The following is a 19,882-nucleotide window of genomic DNA, read 5'->3' on the forward strand; positions in this document are numbered from 1 at the left end:
GACAAATCCTGCTTTTAATATCAAATATTCGGTAGGCGGTCAGGACAATGCTGATGCACGGCGGCTTACTATATTGTAGCATATCCGAGGCAACTTTAATCTGTTCAAAACCAGGGTTACATATTCAGAACCCTGATGATGTGTTAATTGCAGGGATTAAATCCTGAGAAAATTGAGAGTATCTCTCACTTATTGCTCTCTGTAACAATCATGATCAGCAACACATCATGGGAGCTTTTTCATCATATTCTGCTCAAACCTGGGAATACTGTCGGATGTTCGGGGATCGTTTATCATGCCAGTGAAATGGAACACCTATCCCCAATGGTAAACAAGCGAGAGAAATGGGGCTCTCATTCGCTGGTGGTATTTATCAAATTTGTTACAACTTGCGAAACATTTCCGATCATAGACCGATACAGATGGGATGTTTTCTTCGCTAGATTTGATCGTGCTTCAAAATCAAATGAGTACGAATTATGCAATGCCTAGTCGGTTGTGATTATTATGACCGTGGTGTTCATCAAGGCTGGTTCATTGTACCCTGTAGGAGGAGCTGGACCCGCCTTGGTGTTCATGTGAAGAACGAACGGATAATGCTTGCTAACCTTTCAAAAGGACCTATCTAACTTGAGAGGCTCTCTTTGTTTACTTTCTTCTTAATCAATAACTGTGCTCTTCTGTTACGTTTTTCTCTATGAAACTCTAGCCAAGGACATAGTCTTTCAATCTACAGTGAAAAACTTCCTAAAAGCATTAGCATTGCACGGATAAAATCAAAACAGAGCAAGAGAAGAGAGAAACTTTCATTGTTGCAAATGAGGAAAGGAATATTAGTGCCTAACCTTTGCTATTTGAAGACCGTGTTTAACTCTACATCTCCACAAAGGTTACTGGAAAGAATGTTTGTTAATCGTTGGGTCACAGGATTCACTTTGATAAGTGGTTAGACCATGATAAACATGCTAGTAAATATAATATTTTCATAAAATACAAAAAAAAACCATTGGTAAAAAAATAATGCCAACTCTTGGAAGGACGCAGCATTTAAAGTTTGTTGAACAATTCCATAGAAGCAACATTCTTACCGTTGTCAGGACGAAAAAATGTCTTAACATACTTTACTCATTTGGAAGAAAATATAGAAAACAAAAAGAAATAAAAAGCATGAAATGGGCTCACCAATTTCTAGTCCATCCTTGACTGAGCAGCCAAAATTCAATTTCACTCCGACAATAAAAGCTGATGTACATACTAAATCACTTCGAAGTCGCGCGCAAAACGAACACGATTGCTTGGGCCCTCGCAGGACACGGTCCAATAAAACGCACGAAAAAGAAAATAAAACTTCTCCGCCGACCCGAAAACGTATCGTCTTGCTTGTTGTTTCCGAAGTGCTCTCCAGGATCATGCCAACGATCTTCAGACTACAAAATAGCTTTTGACATACAAACCATGGGTTTATAAACATGAAAAAATATCGGTCAAAAAAGTTATTTTGAAGAGCCATAAACAACGACGTTTTGTTCGACCCCATCTGCGCCGAAGAAAGATAGAGTAAGATAAAAAAGTTGCTATATATGTGATTCACGACCAGGCGTGTCCAATCTTTTAGAACCCCAAGGTTTTGCAAAAACCCTAGTCAGGAGTATATGGAAATTTTGACCAGAATTTAACAATAATTGTACCTAGGATTCCTCCAGAACTTCGCTTAATATTTATTTCAAAATCATATTCTAAAATTATTAAGAATGCTGTCCAGCATTTCAAAAGAAACGTGCCCATAATCCAATTAGAAATTTGCACACCTAGTATTATAAACCATCCCAGCATTTCAGAAAATTACGTCCCAGATTCGATGGAAATCCTAGCTAAATCTCTATGAAGTATTGTTGAAGCTTCTGTAAGAATCTTTGAGAGTCCTGTTCAAGATTTTGTGGAAAATTGTGCCTATTTTTACTGCCGTGAATCGCAAGTCTGTTCCATCTGTAAAATGTACGCATTGAGAAAATGGGCTGTGAAGTTTTTAAACTCGTTTTCCATACAAATATTCAAAAAATTCCGGAGGATTGGAACATGTTTCAATCTTAATGAAACTTTCACAACTTGCTTTTCACTACGATATCTTTCCGAGAAAAATATAAAGATGATCAAAATAGGTTCCATTTTTTGTTTTCCACGCTGCAAAAGTCTGTAGTGGGACTGATATGCGCTTACTTTTCATTATAGGACAATTTGACTTGCTGTTTTTACCTAATTTTTCCGACAAGTCATATTATTTCATTGGTGCAGCTGAAAGAGCATTGGAAGGTATGTTGAAAACTGAACTCAACTCAATTTTGACGAAAATGCAGATGGGACTGACTTGCGATTCACGGCAGTTTAGATAATCTTACGAGAATCACTTCCAGGATTAGATCAAATTTATGCTTAGGATTCTGTGAGAATTGAAGCTGATTCAATGAATGAAATGCAATTATGTTTGGAAATTTAGCCTTTTTGCAATAACTTCTATTTAGACTAAATTGACATTCAGTTAAGTCTATCTGAAGTCCTGATGTTGAATGATTCATAAAGCCGTGGGCCAGATGCGGCCTTCTGGTCGTATGTTCACCAGCCCTCTTTAAGACCAATAGCAATAAACTATAGATTTTGATGTGTAGAAGCGTGGCTATCAAACAAGTTGAGCGCGTCAAACCCTCCAAAGTCCCCAATAATCGACAATGTAACAAATAATCATTTCAAAAGAGAAACTTACATTAAACGCATGCCACTGGTTGATCAGATAGTTGTGGCAAGTTTTGCACGCTTGCACCATACCCTTTGGATCTTTCGGTCGCGAACGGGCGGGTCTAAAATACAAAAATGAATCACATTAGCACCAAAAAACCACACCGCAATGCAGATTAGGTCACGCTTACCTAGCATGCGTCTCGTCGAAAATCGGAAAGTACGGTTTCTCCTGGTCCTTGCCATCCTTTGGCTTGACGGTGGAAATTTCCACCAAGCTGCCCCGCCTCTGTTCATCCCCGCACACGTAGCACACTTCCGTCACCGAGTTTTTGTCCGGCATCGACAGGTCCAGAATATCGGTCGCGCCGGGCATCGGGAGGTTCCGCAAATCCAGTGCACTTTCCTCCTCCAACCGATGCGTCGATGACGATGTGGACGAAGTTGATTTGTTATCGTTCGCGTTGTTGGCAGACGGTGTGGCAACCGAGGAGACCGGTACCGATGCTGCCAGTGAGTTGGCGTAATTACCAATTTTCAGTTTGTGGTGGGCGAACGAGGACATTTTCATGCCATCGAACCGACCAGCCAGCACTGGTGACGCCGTTGCCGGCTGAGTAATGGCGGATGTCGTTGTGCTGGGAACTACCGCCACCGGTGAGGGGTTTTCTCTCGACATAGGCCTCGGTGTGACACTTTTTTCGTTTCGACTGGAAGGCCTCGAACCCTGTTGACTACAGCTTCCGCTATTGTTTATGTGATTTTCGATGTACCGCTTGGTTGGATGGTATGGTTCGGTTTTGCCCTGCGGTGATTCGTTCCGCGAGCTAGACCGGATTGGACTTTCATTTCTAGCTACTTGGTAATGTTGAGGCAGAGGACCAACCGCTCCGGGATGGTCCTGTGACCGAGGCCTTGCTAAACTATTGGGACTTTCGATTCTACCATAAGAACTCATATGTTGCGACTGAGGCGTTAGCGATCGGCCACTGGTAGGCACGTGTTCCGGATTTAGACCGAGCACCTGAGTGGCATATTCGCCCTGGGTGGACATTTCGGCACCAATGAAACTTTTTCCATCGTTCCTTTTGAGCCAGTACAATCTCTCTGTGATGGGTTTACCCTCCCGTTCGTGGTATTCCCATTGTTTGACCAGGGCTGTGAAGCAGAGATTGCACGCACGCACCCCTAGCTGGGCGGGTGTCCACTGGGGAACGCCATTCGGAGGGGTGTGCGTTTCGAGCAGGGGAAAGTATGGCTCATTTGGGCGCTCCGGATTTGACCGCACCCGGAGGTAGAACTGATCCTGGGCACCACGGGCACCGCATACGTAGCAGATTGTGGAGGGATCATCGTAATTGGCAGCTTGCTGTTGAGGTGTTGGCGACGGTTGGTGGTGCAGGGATTGTGCTGGATGATGCTGTTGCTGACTGGTTGCCGGGGGCTCCGAATGCGATGTCAAGGAGCCCCCACGTAATTCGTTTTTGATGTAGGCTTTCGCCTTTTCCATAATAATCTGTTGTGGGAATAGAGAAAGAGGGAAAAGGAAAGGCGTTAAAAGCTGTTTGAGAGCAAATGATTGAATATTGATATTTGACACGTCCGGCGTCGGCCACATGGCGTCTTTTACTCCAAGGGCACCACCGCAAAGTAAATCCCGGCAAAGCTCAAATGCAATGCATCAGGCAATGGCGGAAAGGCCGGGGCAAATATTTATTTACCCGTGTAGATTTAATCTATGTGTAAATAGTGGGCTCCTTTTGAGCTACACGAAGAAACTAGTGACTTTGTACGAGACAGAAATTGCAACAACACATACAGTGATTGACGAAACTTTGAGACCACATACACCTTTATTTTGTAATTGATGAATTGTTGTATTATTCCAAATGGCTAAACTGCTGTAATCATACGAATAACACATTGAACTTGAGCTTCAGTTCGATTGACCACCCGTGGTTGCTATTCCAGAATCGCCAGATTAGTTGCTCTTATACAAGGAAACAACCATGGGACTAACAGACATAACAGGTAAATAAGCGAGATAAATGGGTTTTATCATCACTCTTTCTTCTCGTTCGCTGCTGCCATTTATCAAGCTTGTCACAACTTACGAAATATTGCCAATAATGGACCGATTAAGATGCGATGTTTTTCTTTACTAACTTTGATCGTGTTTCGAAATTACATGAGAATGAATCCTGCAATACCTGTACTTAAATAAACTTATAAACGCGAAATTCTGAAATATGCGAAAATTTTCAGCGAATATGACATTTTTCAGTGACGTTATCCTAAAGTTTTGTCCGTCACTGTAGCACTGAGCCAAGCACAGCAGCGAGCGATGACGACACGACCCTAGAAAACGAAAACTAAAACAAGTTTCGTTACGGACAGACATGGAAGCGGCTCTTAGTCGGGTTGGAGGACCAACGAGAAACACGCGAAACGCGAAGGGAAAAGCTCGAACAGCTTTAATCATGTTTTAGATTTTTCCTGTCTTGAGGTTAGCTCACCTCAATCAGACCACAGCTCCCTCGCGTCTCGTTTTGGGTCTAGCGTGCGCATCAGAAGCATAAAATGGAATTAAAATCAGACGAAGCACTTTTTTACGACGTATTACCGTTCGGCTCGTTCACGGCTCGCGATGGAACATTGTATTCAATGGAGTGTTTATACGGTCGCCTTATTAAACGAATAGCGGCTGCTTAGCATACCTGTAGCGCTTTGCAGCCCTTTGTGGAAACGATTGGAGGGATAATATTTCTTGGGGATTTTTTTTTTCGTTAGTTCATTGGCGGTATGGTAAAGATATCGAATATTCCTATATAAAACCTTTTTGAGTATGCAAAATTAGTCGGACGCAATGAAGTAGACATCTTTGCGAACAGATTTAGAAGGATGCGTAATTAAGTGTGAACAGCTTGACTTTTCGTAGTCTGTTTTTTATTTTTTCATCGTCCTTGATATTGTCAAGTACTGCTGACAGACATATATATTGAAGATCTTCATAAATATACGATTTTACCATGAATCTAGCGGATATGCCAGAAAAGAAATTTTTGCCAAAAATTCCTCAAGATATCGAAACTTCAAATTTCATTAAAAACTACGTGCCCACCAAAGTGCTTCCATATTTTTTTCAAAATTTCGACATTCAGTGGATCTTTATGGAATTGTTGTGTCGCGGGCCGAGATGTACATGATAAGGATAAAGGCATATTGACGTGCGAATCTGAAGTGTTTGAAAGGTGGAAGCAGCACTTCAGTGAACACCTAAATGGCGCTGAGAGCGCAAACAATGAGGATCAACATTAGACAGTGCCCTTTTATTACGTAACGCTAAAATTGAGAAACATCTACTTTTTTCAGTAGATGAAACTTCTCCCAGTGGATGATGGAAACCAACTGCCGTTCAACATCTCAAGAACAATAAGGTAAGGATAGCGTCGTAGCAAGCAACTCCTCCATTCATGGGGATTTTTTAATTTATTTTGGGAATGATTAAGGAGCCGGATCCTATCCTAGCAGTTTTGATTCACTTCGTCCGTGGGGTATTTCGAAAGCAGAGTTCATATTTGGCTACAATATGCGTCGTATTAATGCGCTTCTAAGTGCAAAGTTTCTGACAATTCGGCCAAGAATAACCCCCATGCCAAAGTGAATCATGAAAGTGCCCAAGAAGCTCTGCACCCTAATTGGTGAAAGCAATTTTTTCTTTAAACATTCTGGGATAAACCCAGAGAAAATTTTCTGGCCGACCCTTGTGAAAATTACTAAAGGTATCAGTATATCTTTGAGGAATTTTCAGACGAATCTAAGGAAAGGAGAGCCCATGAATAATGTATGTGTTTTCGGAAGAATCTTAGGGGCAATCACCAGAAGCATTCTCGAGAAATCTATGAAATAATCCCGGAAAACTTGTCGAGGAGCTGCGTAGGGAATACTGTACATCGATATATTCTAAGATTTTTGGCAGAAATTGTATCTTGATTACTCAACCGCTTTTTGCACGTAAATTATTTTGAAAATTCTTCAAAATTTTGCGCAGCAATTTACTTTACGATAGTTTGAGTAAATTTTTTAGCAGAATTTCTTCAGGTATTCTTTCCAGTAGAAATTATATAAAGAATTTCTTCAATGAAACTAGCATGATTTCTTTATTTGAATCTCCAAAGATGTCTTAAGAAATATCTATTGAACATAAACAGTATTAATTCATCTAAGAAACCCATTGATGATACCAGAATTTAGTCCTAAAAAAATTATCCAAGGATTCTCCAGAAAAAAATGTCCATATGTAACTTTGTGAATCCCGCTTATTATATCTGCAGCAATGACAACAAGTGTTTTCAAAAATTATTGTGATAACTGGTTTTGAAGTTATTCTACCAACCAAGTATAAAGAAACGATTGAGCATGCGCATGAGCATAGATGACTGTACAATTCATAGTTGCTACTCCGTGATTGACCAGAACAATCGAAGTTGCACAGGGAATTAATGATCACGTCCTTACGGTCTTCGGGGAAGGGAAGGAATGCTAGTTAGACAACCGTTGTTAATAGAGGCCGAGTATACCTCTGCATCTCCACAGTTGTCCTGGAAAGGATATTGGGTTAGTGGGATAAGGTAAAGATCTGGAAAGAAGTGAGTAATCGACTAAACGTAAAGCAACTACAAAGGATTTGAGCTCTTCAAACATTAATGTAAGCAGCTTTTTCAATCGATCATCCGAGTGCTTTTTCAGGGCTAGTAGCGGTCAGACAGCAACATAATGGTGACTTTATCAGTGAATCAATTGTCAAAAAAAAACACACAACAACAAAGACATTGGGCGGTATGAATAAAAAGCATTGAACTTTACTATATGTAGCATCTACTCAAAAACTAAATCCACAAAGTTTACTACACTTTTGGTATGAATAAAAAACTTTTCGAACGTGTAGTACCTACTACTTTCGAACATGAGCAGTGACTGTTGATGCATGTTAACAAAATTCTATTCAGAGAAGAAAATTCAAAAAATTCCATTCAGAGTGAGTGACACTTAAAATCATGAATAAAATAGAATATTCACACGACAAATCATGTGAAAATATGAATATTATTACATTCCCGCTTTTCATCGCGTAATCGATCATGAACACAAATTCATGTAGGTTATGTAACTTTACACGTTTTGAAGTGTAAATTTGCGATAACCATTTCCTTTATGTGCATGTGAATTTTCTAACGATTTGACAACATGGATTTTTCTGAGAATTTTGGAATTTTAGCTAGAAATCTGTATCCTACGAAGGAATCTTGAGATTACAGCAATTGTGGAATTATAAAGTTCCGAACATTTTCAAAATTCCAGTACAGAGAATTTGATGAAATAGCGGTAGAATTTTGAGCTTCCTCTGTGAATTAAAAAAAAACATGTTGAACTCCGATGATGGATATGGGATTTTTAGTATTTCTGTGGTATTCTCGTTATTTCGGTAGGTTTCCTGGTAGTATCCCTGGAATTCTTTGAAAAAAAAAATAAATTCTCACAATAGTGGTTGAATTAAGAGTTTTCTTTTACATTTTTTTAATTCAGAAGGGGCCCAGATAGCCGTAGCGGTAAACGCGCAGCTGTTCAGCATGGCCATGCTGAGGGTCGTGGGTTCGAAACCCGCTGGTCGAGGATCTTTTCGTAAAGGAAATTTTCTCGATTCCTAGGGCATAGAGTATCTTCGTACCTGCCAAACGATATACATATGCAAAAATGGTCAATCGGCAAAGAAAGCTCTCAGTTAATAACTGTGGAAGTGCTCATAAGAACACTAATCTGAGAAGCAGGCTTTGTCCCAGCTGGGACGTAACGCCAGAAAGAAGAAGACATTCAGAAATTCGAAGGTTTATACTTTAATTGAAGATTTCGTCTGAAATCCCAACGGAACTGGAAATCAAAGGGATCTAAAGTTTACAAGAATTCCAAAGATTCGGACCAGAGTTTGCAGGTATCTTACTTATATCTCAGAGATTCTTACAGAAATACCGTCTTGAAGATACCCGAATAAATTCAAAAGATTAATAGTTAGATCAAATACCGGATCACGCTATGTCTGAACCAGACGATTATAAAAATCGAATGTACATCGGATTTTTTCTCGCTAGAGTTTAGTATTTGGGTTATATTTTCATAATCGGAAAGTTTTAAAATATTCCATCGGTGAAATTTTGATTTTTTGCACTTTTTAGCCATTTTTCATACTAAATTCCATGAAAATCCAGTTTTCGACGCATTTCCGCCCATACAAAATGTATGGAAAAAATTTCTCCGATAGAATATTTTAAAACCTTCCGATTATGAAAATATAGACCAAATAATGATCTCTAGCGAGAAAAAAATCCGATGTACATTCGATTTTGATAATTGTTTGGTTCAGACATAGCGTGCGGATTTACAATATTCCCAAAATAATCCCAGAATTGTTATAAAAAATCTAGAATACCTATCGGAAACCCAGAATAGCTATAGGTATTCCAAAATTCCAAAGAAAATCAGAGAATCTGGGATGTCAGAACCTTCACACAAAGTTAAGAATCACTTTATAATTAGCTGAAACCCATCCGACATCCGAGAATTCCTAAGGATTCTCAAAATTCTTCTCGAAATATCAAAATTTCTACGGAAATCTCCACATACCTTTCAAAATATCAAAGCTGGCTTCAAAATATCAAAGCGTTTTCCCATGATATTTACTCAAATTTTAATTATTCCATTTATTTCAACAATCTGAAAGCATGAGTAGCAACCTCTGAAGCTAACTACCAGTAGCTTTGTAGTAAATGCTACCTTTATTCATAGCAACGCGTTGTTTGTAGTATGTTCGAAAGGTGTAGAAAGAGAAATGACACAACCATGGTCCACTCATGTTTCACATATAGCGTTTACTACCGATAATGTAGTAAACTCAACTTTACTACATTTTATTCATACCACCCATTGTCCTCTTATACTTTTGTTGTAAGTAACTATCTTATTCCGCAACAACAATTAATCACAACTAGCGATTTTGTCTGAGAAATATTGAACAGAAACTTACCATAGAACAGAGAAAAAATTCTACCTTTTTGAACCTACGATTTATATTTTTAACTAACATACGATCAGAAACTATCTAATTCAGCTGACTTATTGAACTTATTGCCAGCATCAAACTGCAGAAGCTTTGTGTGAATTATTTAAAGTGTGCATCTTGAAAATGGTTTCCTGCGAGACAAGCAAACTAACAACGGTTGCCACTGCTAGAAAAAATTGTGTTCAAATTGAATGACCAAAATGTTTCTAATGTCTGCTACACTTTCTGACATGAAATTTAAAAGCTCATTTATGCTTCGATGTGATGCAAACGCAGTAATTTATTGCTGAGATGTTCATGTGAGGGTTTGAATGGCTTGCGCATGATTAATGAAAACACAGAGTGGAATAAGAAAAAAAAACTCAGTAAGACCGTCCTCGCGAGTCTCGTGTCAGGGTCGACCAAGTGACTCGCTACCAACCCTACTTTTTATTTGTGGTATGGGAGAACGAAGAAAAATATAAATAGAAAAGCAGGGTTCCGTTCTACTTCGCCGTAAGCGCTATTATTCGTCTAAGCAAACTTAAAATGTTCCACTACGGCGGATATTCCAACTTACATGCAACATAGATTCATTTTCTAAGTGTAATTTTGTGAAAACTGTTATGGTTTGTACACTTGTACACCAAAAATACAATAAAACTACTGTATTTCGTTAAATAATTTCAATTCAATTATCCACTTTGCACTTTTTCGCCGAAATCGCATGGACAAACACGATTTGAGAGAAATGCTTAACGATCGACACCAGTCACACCACTTTATGATACAAGTTACTTTGGCGGGCACTAATTTTCACTATGGAAAACCTTCGTACTTCTTCACTGAAGGATTTCATTCCAATTACACGCTGTAAAAGTTCTATAATTCACGAAATTATATGAAATTTCCTCAACGACCGCGTAACATTGAGAATGTAAACAAAGTTCAATCCGTCGTACTGACAGAAAAACGTACTCTGAGAAAAACAAGCTTGTGGGCATCAATGTGTGTGCGATGCTCGACGTAAAAATAAGGTTCCTTTGATAGTGTTGTTTTCGCTGCACTTCGAGCAAATGCCATAACTGTACGGTCAAAAGGAATTGTGTTCATATGTTTGGGCTGAATTTTGATGGCGATCAATGAATTTTAAAGGAAATTAGTATATTCCATCATGCTGAAGGAATGGAGGGAGATGCTCGTAAATCTATATAATCTAGTAAAAAAATTTATTATAGCGTTGATATGTTGTGTTTTGACCACTAACTATATCACAGTGAGCCGTAAGTTGCGAGACGAATCTGGAAACTGATTGCGACAGAAATGAAAACGATACGACGGATTAAGAATACGACAAGATGCATTTTCTTTGCATTATTTCCAAAAAAGAGATCAAGATTTATCAAAATCTTATTGTACATTGTTAAAGCCGTTTTGAGAAAGATTTTTTTGGCATCGGTTTGTTTCAGCATCATTCACTGCAATACTGGGAAAACTGCAGTTCTCACAGAATAATGCTTATTACGATGGATACTAGCACATCACCCTACTGATGTTTACCAATCAAGAGGGATGCTCATGCTTAATTCGACGTACAAAGTACTGTCGCGCATTGAAATTCGCATTTATTCCATGATTATTTTTTTTTACTCTACACTCTACATGGTTGCAAGTGGAAACATAAGCAGGCTAAGTTGGTAGTTCTTTATATGGATGTAATTTTCTTGGTATGCAGTTAATCATTGCCTTTCTACCTGTTAACATTTAACATTCCTAGTATAACTATCAACAAATATATTAAAAAATATGAGTGTGGTCGAGAATAGTTACGTTCATACTTCCAAAATGATCAATAGTCGATTCACGGATGGTACTGGTGGAGCTGCTAATACAAAATTCCAGAATTTCGAACAAAATGCCATGTATCGTTATCAGAAAACTACATAAAATCCCACAACTCCATTGCCCCTGCTGGGTAAATGGATCGCAGCCGTCAAGGGGTCATCCAAAAATGACGTCCATCATTTAGGGGAGGGGGGGGTCTATGAAAGTGTGACAGTGCGTGTATTAGGTATTGGAAAAAGCGTGACACAGGGGGGAGGGGGGGTCTAGGAATCCCGAAAAACGATGGACGTCATATTTGAACCGTCCCCAATCACAGACCAAATTGCCGCCACCGCCCATTTGAAATGACAGCCGGTCATATTAAATCGTTTCTTTTCCGCCGCATAATGCCGTGCCTATCAAATTTTTCTCGCAGCTCATGCTCTTTTCAATCGTTGCTGGCTACATAACGCCCAGACCCCAGACGTAGGTTTGTTTATTTGTGCTTGTTGTTACTTTTCTTTTCACGTTCATCCTCCCACTTGACTCTCCCTCCTTCGCCGTTCCCCAATTTATCTGTTGCTTCTCTATGGAAAGGTACACGCGTACCTAATACGTCGTTTCCGCTCTCCACCGCTCCTTGTCTTAACGTCATACCGTTCGTCACGCAAAAGCTCCTTCCAATTTAGTCCAAGCTGATATAAAACTGCAAGCTAAGCTTAGCTAAAAAGAAACGGCAGAAACATTTCGCACGTTTGCCAGTAGCGCGACACATTCATGGAGTAGATTTGCTGAATGGAGTGCATTCTCGAATTTCTGATTCGCTGACACCAGTCAGTGCAGTGCGCGCTATCTTGGACAGTTTACTAGCTAGGTACGTGGGATATTTTCAGTTCGTGCTCCCTCTCTGATTACCTGGCACTTCACTGACAGCAATGAGACTCAACAGGAAGCTCTCAAGTTGTCGGACGGGCGTGAGCTCTGTCTCGACAGCGGAAAAAGGTGTAAATTGGATGTCCCTGGTCGGTATTCGTGGTACCGAGAACTGAAAGGAGGTACGTTAAAGGGGCCTTCGTGGGCTTTTCAATGTACTTGGACAGCAAGTCCAGGGGTTGAATACTGAGAAACCAGAGAGTATCTCTCACTTATTGCTCTCTGTAACGATAATGATCCGCAACCCGTTCAGAGGATCGTATACTGCTACAGCTTTGATTATATCTGGGTTATAACAGCGTATGATGAAACACATCTAAACAAGCTCCAAAACCTGGGAGCACTATTGGATTGTTTGTAATACCAGTAAAGTAAAACATCACTCTCAAAGCTAAATAAGCGACAAAAATGGTTTTTAAATTCGCTCTCTTTGGGGCCTTCTACACTGCTGTTTTTTTATCAAGCTTGTTACTTGCGAAACATTACCGATCATGGACTGACACAGATACGTTGTTTTTCTTCGCATGCTTTGATCGTGCTTCGAAATCAATTGAGCACGAATTCTGCAATGCCTGATCAAGAGAATGTGAAAGAATTATTCATGTTTTACGATTACCTTCCTATGACCCTCGAGCTTAAAATAAGCTCCACTGGCTTCCAACAGAAGCAAAAAGTTTCCATAATAAGCTTTCATCATTTTTTGACTCGAACAAGAAGACAAACGGTATCCATACCTCATGGAACGATATCATCATTAACGTCGTGAAACGCACAAATAAGCAACGACTCTAAAAAAAACAAAAGGTGTAATGTTCCCAACGACCAACGGCCAAGTCTGCACTTCTCCATCGGTATGCGAAAGCTGTTTCAGCATAATAACAATAATCGAGTCACATTTTATGCATCGTCTACCGAAAATGGAAACACAAACCGGTCTCCGTCCAAACGCGAAGCAGCTGACAATGCAATTCACTGCCTGTGTTTGAGGGGACGTCTCTATAATCGATCGACAGACAGCGCAGAAAAAAAAATCACACTTTGAATGACGCGATTGGTCGAAAAAGTTACGCTTCTGCAGAAAACGCGATCCATGTGCATCGCATGTAATCATCTCCAATAGTCAGCGGGTGTTTGATCACATTCAACAGGGCTGGTAGCGGCCTCAGACTGAAAAATGATAGTGAATGGTTACTAAAATGATCAAAATAGCGACTGGAAAGTGGTTCCAAAATAAACATACAAAGTAACGGAAGAACGTTGCTTAGGATATAATGTGTTAAACTGCATGACTGGTAGCGAGAGAATTTATAGAAAGAGGGAACTTTAGAGACCTCTTGCATGGAAAAGAGACCAAACAGGAAAACATAGGGAGACGATGCCGGTTATGGACCCTTTGCGTATTACGGACCCCCTACAGAAAAACATACAATTAACACTCAAAGCAACCTTATTCCTATGAAAATCCACCGGGGGAACTTCGATTGCATTGTTAGTCAGCAGTTTCAGGCAAAATATTTGGTTTGAGGCGCATTAATACAGATATTTGAACAGTTTTGTAAATGAAACCACACAAGAGGGTCCATAATACGCATTTTCAGGTGGGTCCATAATAGGCTCGTCGGCAGCGAGCCGGATTACATGGGAATCAAATGGAGGGTCCATAATACGCAACGTCAAATTTGTAAACAATCCTATTCTGGACATTATAGGCATTCGGACAACAGTTTTTCAAATGTATATTTCTCTGGGAAAATCGTATGATTTTGTATGTTGCATGGGTGTACTGTTAAGTAAAGACATTGAACTTGTTATTAGACTCTACAAAACGCATATCTACCTGATATATAATTGCGGAAAGGCATCGAGAATGAATTTCAGCTACTAAGGGGTCCATTACTAGCATTGACACCCTATAAGATCATGCAAGAATCAAAAAGAGACTAAACAAGAACAAGGAGAAACAAAATTTAACTTCTCAGAAACCGGAAAACTTTTTGTCTCAAGCACAAAAATACCGCTATTTACTAAATATAGGGTTGCTGAATCCATTGAGGTTTTCAAAAATATCAGTGCCAGTCTAGTTTTTGAGATATTGGCTGTTGGAAATGCAGAATTTGACGATTTTAGCCAAGCCAAGTTTACCAACTTGTATGTCAATTTATTTGCTAAATTTGTCACAGAATTCAAATTTTATATGTTAAACAAAACTTATCAACAAAGTTCATAAACATTTCGATGCTCAAAAGTTATTTTTGATGGTAAAGAAAACTATTGTATTTTTCCATATAAAAGGAACGAAGAATTTTGTGTGGAGACTGCAAGCATGTTGAACAAATTAATTTAATCGTGCAATTTTAATAAAATTATATTTTAAATGTAAGTTGAAGTCCTATTTAGCATGCTGGGTGGATTAGATCACTAAAAACTTTGACATGTAAACATCAATGACACCAGTGTTTTACACAACTTTGGCGACCTGTAGCTTAAAATTGTGACGTGCTGGAACATTTCTGAGAACTGTATCAGATTTAGCAACCCCTAATCTACTACTTTTTGAAAATAAATTGCTGCGAGGAGCACCTGTTCTTCATCACCAATTCGTTTGAAATCTGGACTTTTTTACATGCTTTAATCAACTCTTTAATTCGCTTTTATGTTTTAGGCATAAAATGCAACAATTGGACATCTTAACGAAACTATATTTGATTTCACGTCAAATATTTCAAAATTAGTGGCTTCAAAACGAAATAATTAGTAAACTAAGCGAGTTTCATCAATGTTTTTTAATGGATCAACTACAAGTTCAGCATGCACGGATAATTTTGATAAATCTTGTGAAATATTCGTATCTTTGTGTCACGGTATCAAAATATATGTAACTCAGATTTTTTTCGACGAGGGTAAGTATCCCGACAAAACTTCTAAACCCTGAAAGTTTCAAAATAAAGTATGGGGGGATTTTTCAACTTCAAATTGTTTATCCAATTCCAGAAACCCCTATCTTGAAGCTAACACGAAATGTGTGGAAAAAAATTTCCAGGACAGATTTTTTTGAACCTTCCAATTACAAAAGCTTATCCCAAATTTAGAACGATTTTGTTGAAAACTGAACAATGATCGAGATCCATCATAACGTCGGAAACATCATAAGGTAATATTAAATGAAAATCTATCGATCGAACTAACGAGTTAGTAATCAATCAAATTTTCAGCGTAGTCGGTTGTTTTGTTTTCTAAATTTGAAGGGTGCAGAACTGCTTGATGGCTTTCATGGTTCACTTTGGCGAGGGGGTTTTTTGTCCGGCCGAATTGGGTCAAATTTTGCAATTGCAATTAGAAGTGCTTCAATATGCATATGCGTCGGTGACCAAATATGGGCTCAGTACCTTAAATAAAAGAAAACCCTGCTGAAACTGCCAAAATAGGATCCGACTCTTTACTTTTGAAAGTTTTATGTATGGCTTAGGTTGGTATAATAGGGGCCTTCCTTAGCCGGGTGGTTAGAGTCCGCGGCTACAAAGCAAAGCCATGCTGAAGGTGTCTGGGTTCAATTCCCGGTCGGTCCAGGATCTTTGCGTAATGGAAATTTCCTTGACTTCCCTGGGCATAGAGTATCATCGTACCTGCCACACGATATACAAATGCGAAAATGGCAACTTTGGCATAGAAAGCTCTCAGTTAATAACTGTGGAAGTGCTCATAAGAACACTAACCTGAGACGCAGGCTCTGTCCCAGTGGGGACATTAATGCCAAGAAGAAGAAGAAGGTTGGTATAATTAGAAGCGTATTTTAAAGCAAAAAGTTGAGATATTTCAGGGTATTAATACATTTTTTTTTAAACGGAGCACCTGCTGAGGCGTCGCAGAGCATGATATGAAAACCGCTGTACTAGAGACACATAAATTGATCTATTATACACGCAAAAATGTTATTTTTGTTACGTAGTGTAATCTGACCAGACATTTCTCCAAGAATATTTCTGTGACTTTTTTTGGAACTCCTCGATAAGTATTACTGTTCGTATTGAATTTCTCTAGTGGTAAACGCCGTAGCTGCCAGGCCATGATGAAAATATCTAGCTTCGATTAAACACAGCTTACGATACCAAGCTGAGAAGCAAGCTCTGGGTACGTAATGTTAATAAAAAGAAAAATACATATTTGTCCCAAAGTCTTCTGTGCTTCAAATATAAATCCGAAAGGTATGAAGGTATGAAGATTCCATCAGGAATCTCTCCAAAGATCCTTTTTCAGACATTCCTAAGTCATCTAAGAATTTATCAAAGGTTTTTTTCCATCGATATCCCTAAGACTTCGTCTGAGATTCGCGTTTGAAACTTTTTAAAAAAATTACCCAGTATTTTTTAGGGATGCTTACCCAGAATTTCCTAGGTTTTTAACAAAATTGTTGTTCAGTATAAAGATTTAAACCCGGAATTTCTCTAAGGTTACCCTAAGAAATTACTCCAAAAATCCCTAATGAACTTCTTCAATAATTCTTTGAGAAATTTTCAAAGGAAGTGATCGAAAAATTTCTCTAGGCATTCTTCCACGAATGTCTCCAGGGAAATGTAAAGGATTTATTTTCAGAAATTTTCAGAGAAGATTTTGAATTAATTCGGGAGGTATTTCTAAAGAAAATCCTTAAGTAACCTATTATCGTTTTTTTGGATTTCTAGACCCCCCTCCCCCCTCTGTCACGCTTTTTTCCAATACCTAATACATGCACTGTCATACTTTCAAAAACCCCCCCTTTACCCAAATCATGGACGTGATTTTTGGATGACCCCTTAATTGGTCGGTGTTCAGACAGACCGGACTACATGGTTTTCTAGTGTTATTAAGGTACTTGAAGGACTCCATCAATTCTGTTTGTTTAAGTTCTATTTTCACAGCAAATAATGCGAATATTTTGATTTTTCGAATGCCTGGGGTAACTTTTCTTAAAATCATTAAAAAGCACTTGGTTCAGTCTGTCTGAACACCGACCAATTGGACTTTTGGAATAAAAAAATGTGTGCATTATTAGCTTTAATATGGAAATTATGTATTTGATGAAAGAGCTGTAAACAATTCGCATCTTCACAATTCTAATCTTCACAAAGCCAAATTATCGTCCAGTCCCAAATAGATTGGATGAATTCATAGAAGAATTTCTGAAGGAAATCTCAGGTCAAATTTATTTAAGTAGTCCTGTAATAATCCCTGCAGAAATTCCTCGAATAATTCCTGCATACATTTTTGGAGCAACACTTGGGAGAAACCGTGGGAAACTAATGAAGGAATTCTTGTGAAAATGCATGGAATAACTGGACCAATTGGGTCCTAAAATGTTTAAGGCGAAGTAGGCCGTCATTGAAATTTGTATGCGTCGTTGATGATTGTTGCTAATTCATCTCACGATTTCGAATCAAAGAAAATCAGTTGGTTTTGCACTGACACAGCTGAAAAAGTATCAGCATACTTTATGCATGTTAGCGCGTACAGTGATACTTTTTCAAGTCAATATAAACTATCAAGACTGAGTTCTATCACTTTAAAATGCAAGCTGAAAAGTCATCATTGTTGCCAAAACGAATGACGGGCTACTTAGCCTTAATGAAATCTTGTTTTTATTTATTGACACAGATGAGCATGTTACTGCAACTATTTTAGCAATTTTTCCCGCTCAAATAACGACTACATCATATTTAAACTTTAATTTAAAAATTGGGTCCATAAATGAACCTTGACACTTTTGATCATGTTTGACGTTTGCTTTATCGACAAAAACACCACAGGGCTTTTAGTTTTAACATTGGGATTGTTCCTATCTGACATTTCGGAAGGGACACGGAAAGCAAAATACACCCAAAATTTGTGTTTAAGCCAAGGAATGTGACAAAATCTAAAAAAAATGTTTTTTGGTCCTGAACAAAAGAAAAATATTAAAAAATTGAGTAGACATGTGTTTTTGGCCTAAACTTAAGCGTTTGGCATTAAAATTGGGACAGGCCTTTAGGACCCTATTGGCAAACTCTTGTTGGGTTTTTAGGAAAAACCTCTAAAACAATTTCTTCAAAAACGCTGGAACAAACCGTAGTGGCTTTTCTAGCAATAACGCATGTACGAATCTTTGTAGGATTACCCAGAGCAGTGATGCTCAGGCTCATTTTTCAATCGCATGTATCGCTGATCGAAGATAGTTATCCGAATAGATAAGTGTGCCATTCATGATAACTTTTGGGGTAGTAAAGCCTCCTGGCGAAATATTGTACGAAGTTTGTCACATTCGGGAGATCTAGACGACACGTGCGGCCCGCGGGCCGCACTTTGGGCACCGCGGACCCAGAGTGACAACTGGCGAAATCGGAGGAAGAATTAATGGAAAAATATCTGGAGGAAGTCATGATACAATTGGGCTTATTCTACGAGTGGTAAGAATTGTCGGTCTCGTGACGATTCTCGAGTGCAGTGACTAGCCGTGGGAATCAGAGTGACTTCACTCGATTCGAGAATTGTCACCTAGCTATACGAGACCGACAATGCTCACCTCACGCCACTCGTAGAATAAATCCAAATGTCTGGAAAATGTTTTATGAAGTATGATCACTTTATAAATTACTGGAGGTAGTAGTGTTTGAGTGCTCAAAGATTTTCCGAAGCAATTTTTGGAGGAATTTCCCTATGCAAAAATTCTTGAGAAGGATGGTGGACGAGTTCCTGACGCTTTTCTTTGACGAATCTGAAAAAAAAAATATGCAGAAGAAATTGTGGAAGAGCCGTCTGAAGATTTCTCCGGATCTTCTAGAATGTTGCAAAATGATTCAAAGCAAACAGAATAAGGAAAAAACATGAGAGATCAGTTTGCTTAAAATAGATACTTTTGAGGCCCTTTTATAGAGATTTGCATTAAAATGGTGACCGAGTCTATGAAAAAGACCTGCAATCAGCCTTAACACTTGAGTAATTTAAATTATTCATCAATATTTGTCTGTCCAGAAGAATACTTAAACCATGCCAATGAATTCCAGTAGGGCAAACGCTCCCTTAGTGGAGGTAGCTCCAATAGTGGAGGTAGTGTGTTTTGGCATGTTTCGCGCTAATAAATGATTATGTGATATTTTTGTATTATGTACGATGCGAAAATGATACAAGTAATCGAATAATATTCATGAAATTTAACCGTAAAACTATTTAAAACAATTATTTTGCTTAATTTTTTTGCTCCTTTGCACCTATAGTGGTGCATCAGTACCCATAGTGGAGGGTCCCATAAGAAATCAATGGTTTGCGCCACTAAAGGAACCATCCTTAAAATAT

At 38.7% G+C, this 19,882-nt stretch overlaps 1 protein-coding gene across 4 annotated transcripts in view; it reads right to left on the bottom strand.

The window, feature by feature from the left end:
* The window catches only part of LOC5564326, a 293,574-nt gene that overhangs the window by 211,693 nt on the left and 61,999 nt on the right, over positions 1-19,882 (bottom strand). For all 4 annotated transcript variants that reach the window (XM_021853179.1, XM_021853178.1, XM_021853176.1 and 1 more), the window contains 2 exons: positions 2,922-4,246; positions 2,759-2,852 (listed from right to left, as the gene is read on the bottom strand). In XM_021853179.1, the coding sequence (XP_021708871.1) occupies positions 2,759-2,852; positions 2,922-4,240 (1,413 nt within the window). In that variant the 5' untranslated portion in view covers positions 4,241-4,246. The remainder of the gene's footprint in view (positions 1-2,758; positions 2,853-2,921; positions 4,247-19,882) is intronic.

Source organism: Aedes aegypti, chromosome 3 (assembly GCF_002204515.2).
Source record: "Aedes aegypti strain LVP_AGWG chromosome 3, AaegL5.0 Primary Assembly, whole genome shotgun sequence".
Taxonomy (NCBI): Eukaryota; Metazoa; Arthropoda; class Insecta; order Diptera; family Culicidae; genus Aedes; species Aedes aegypti.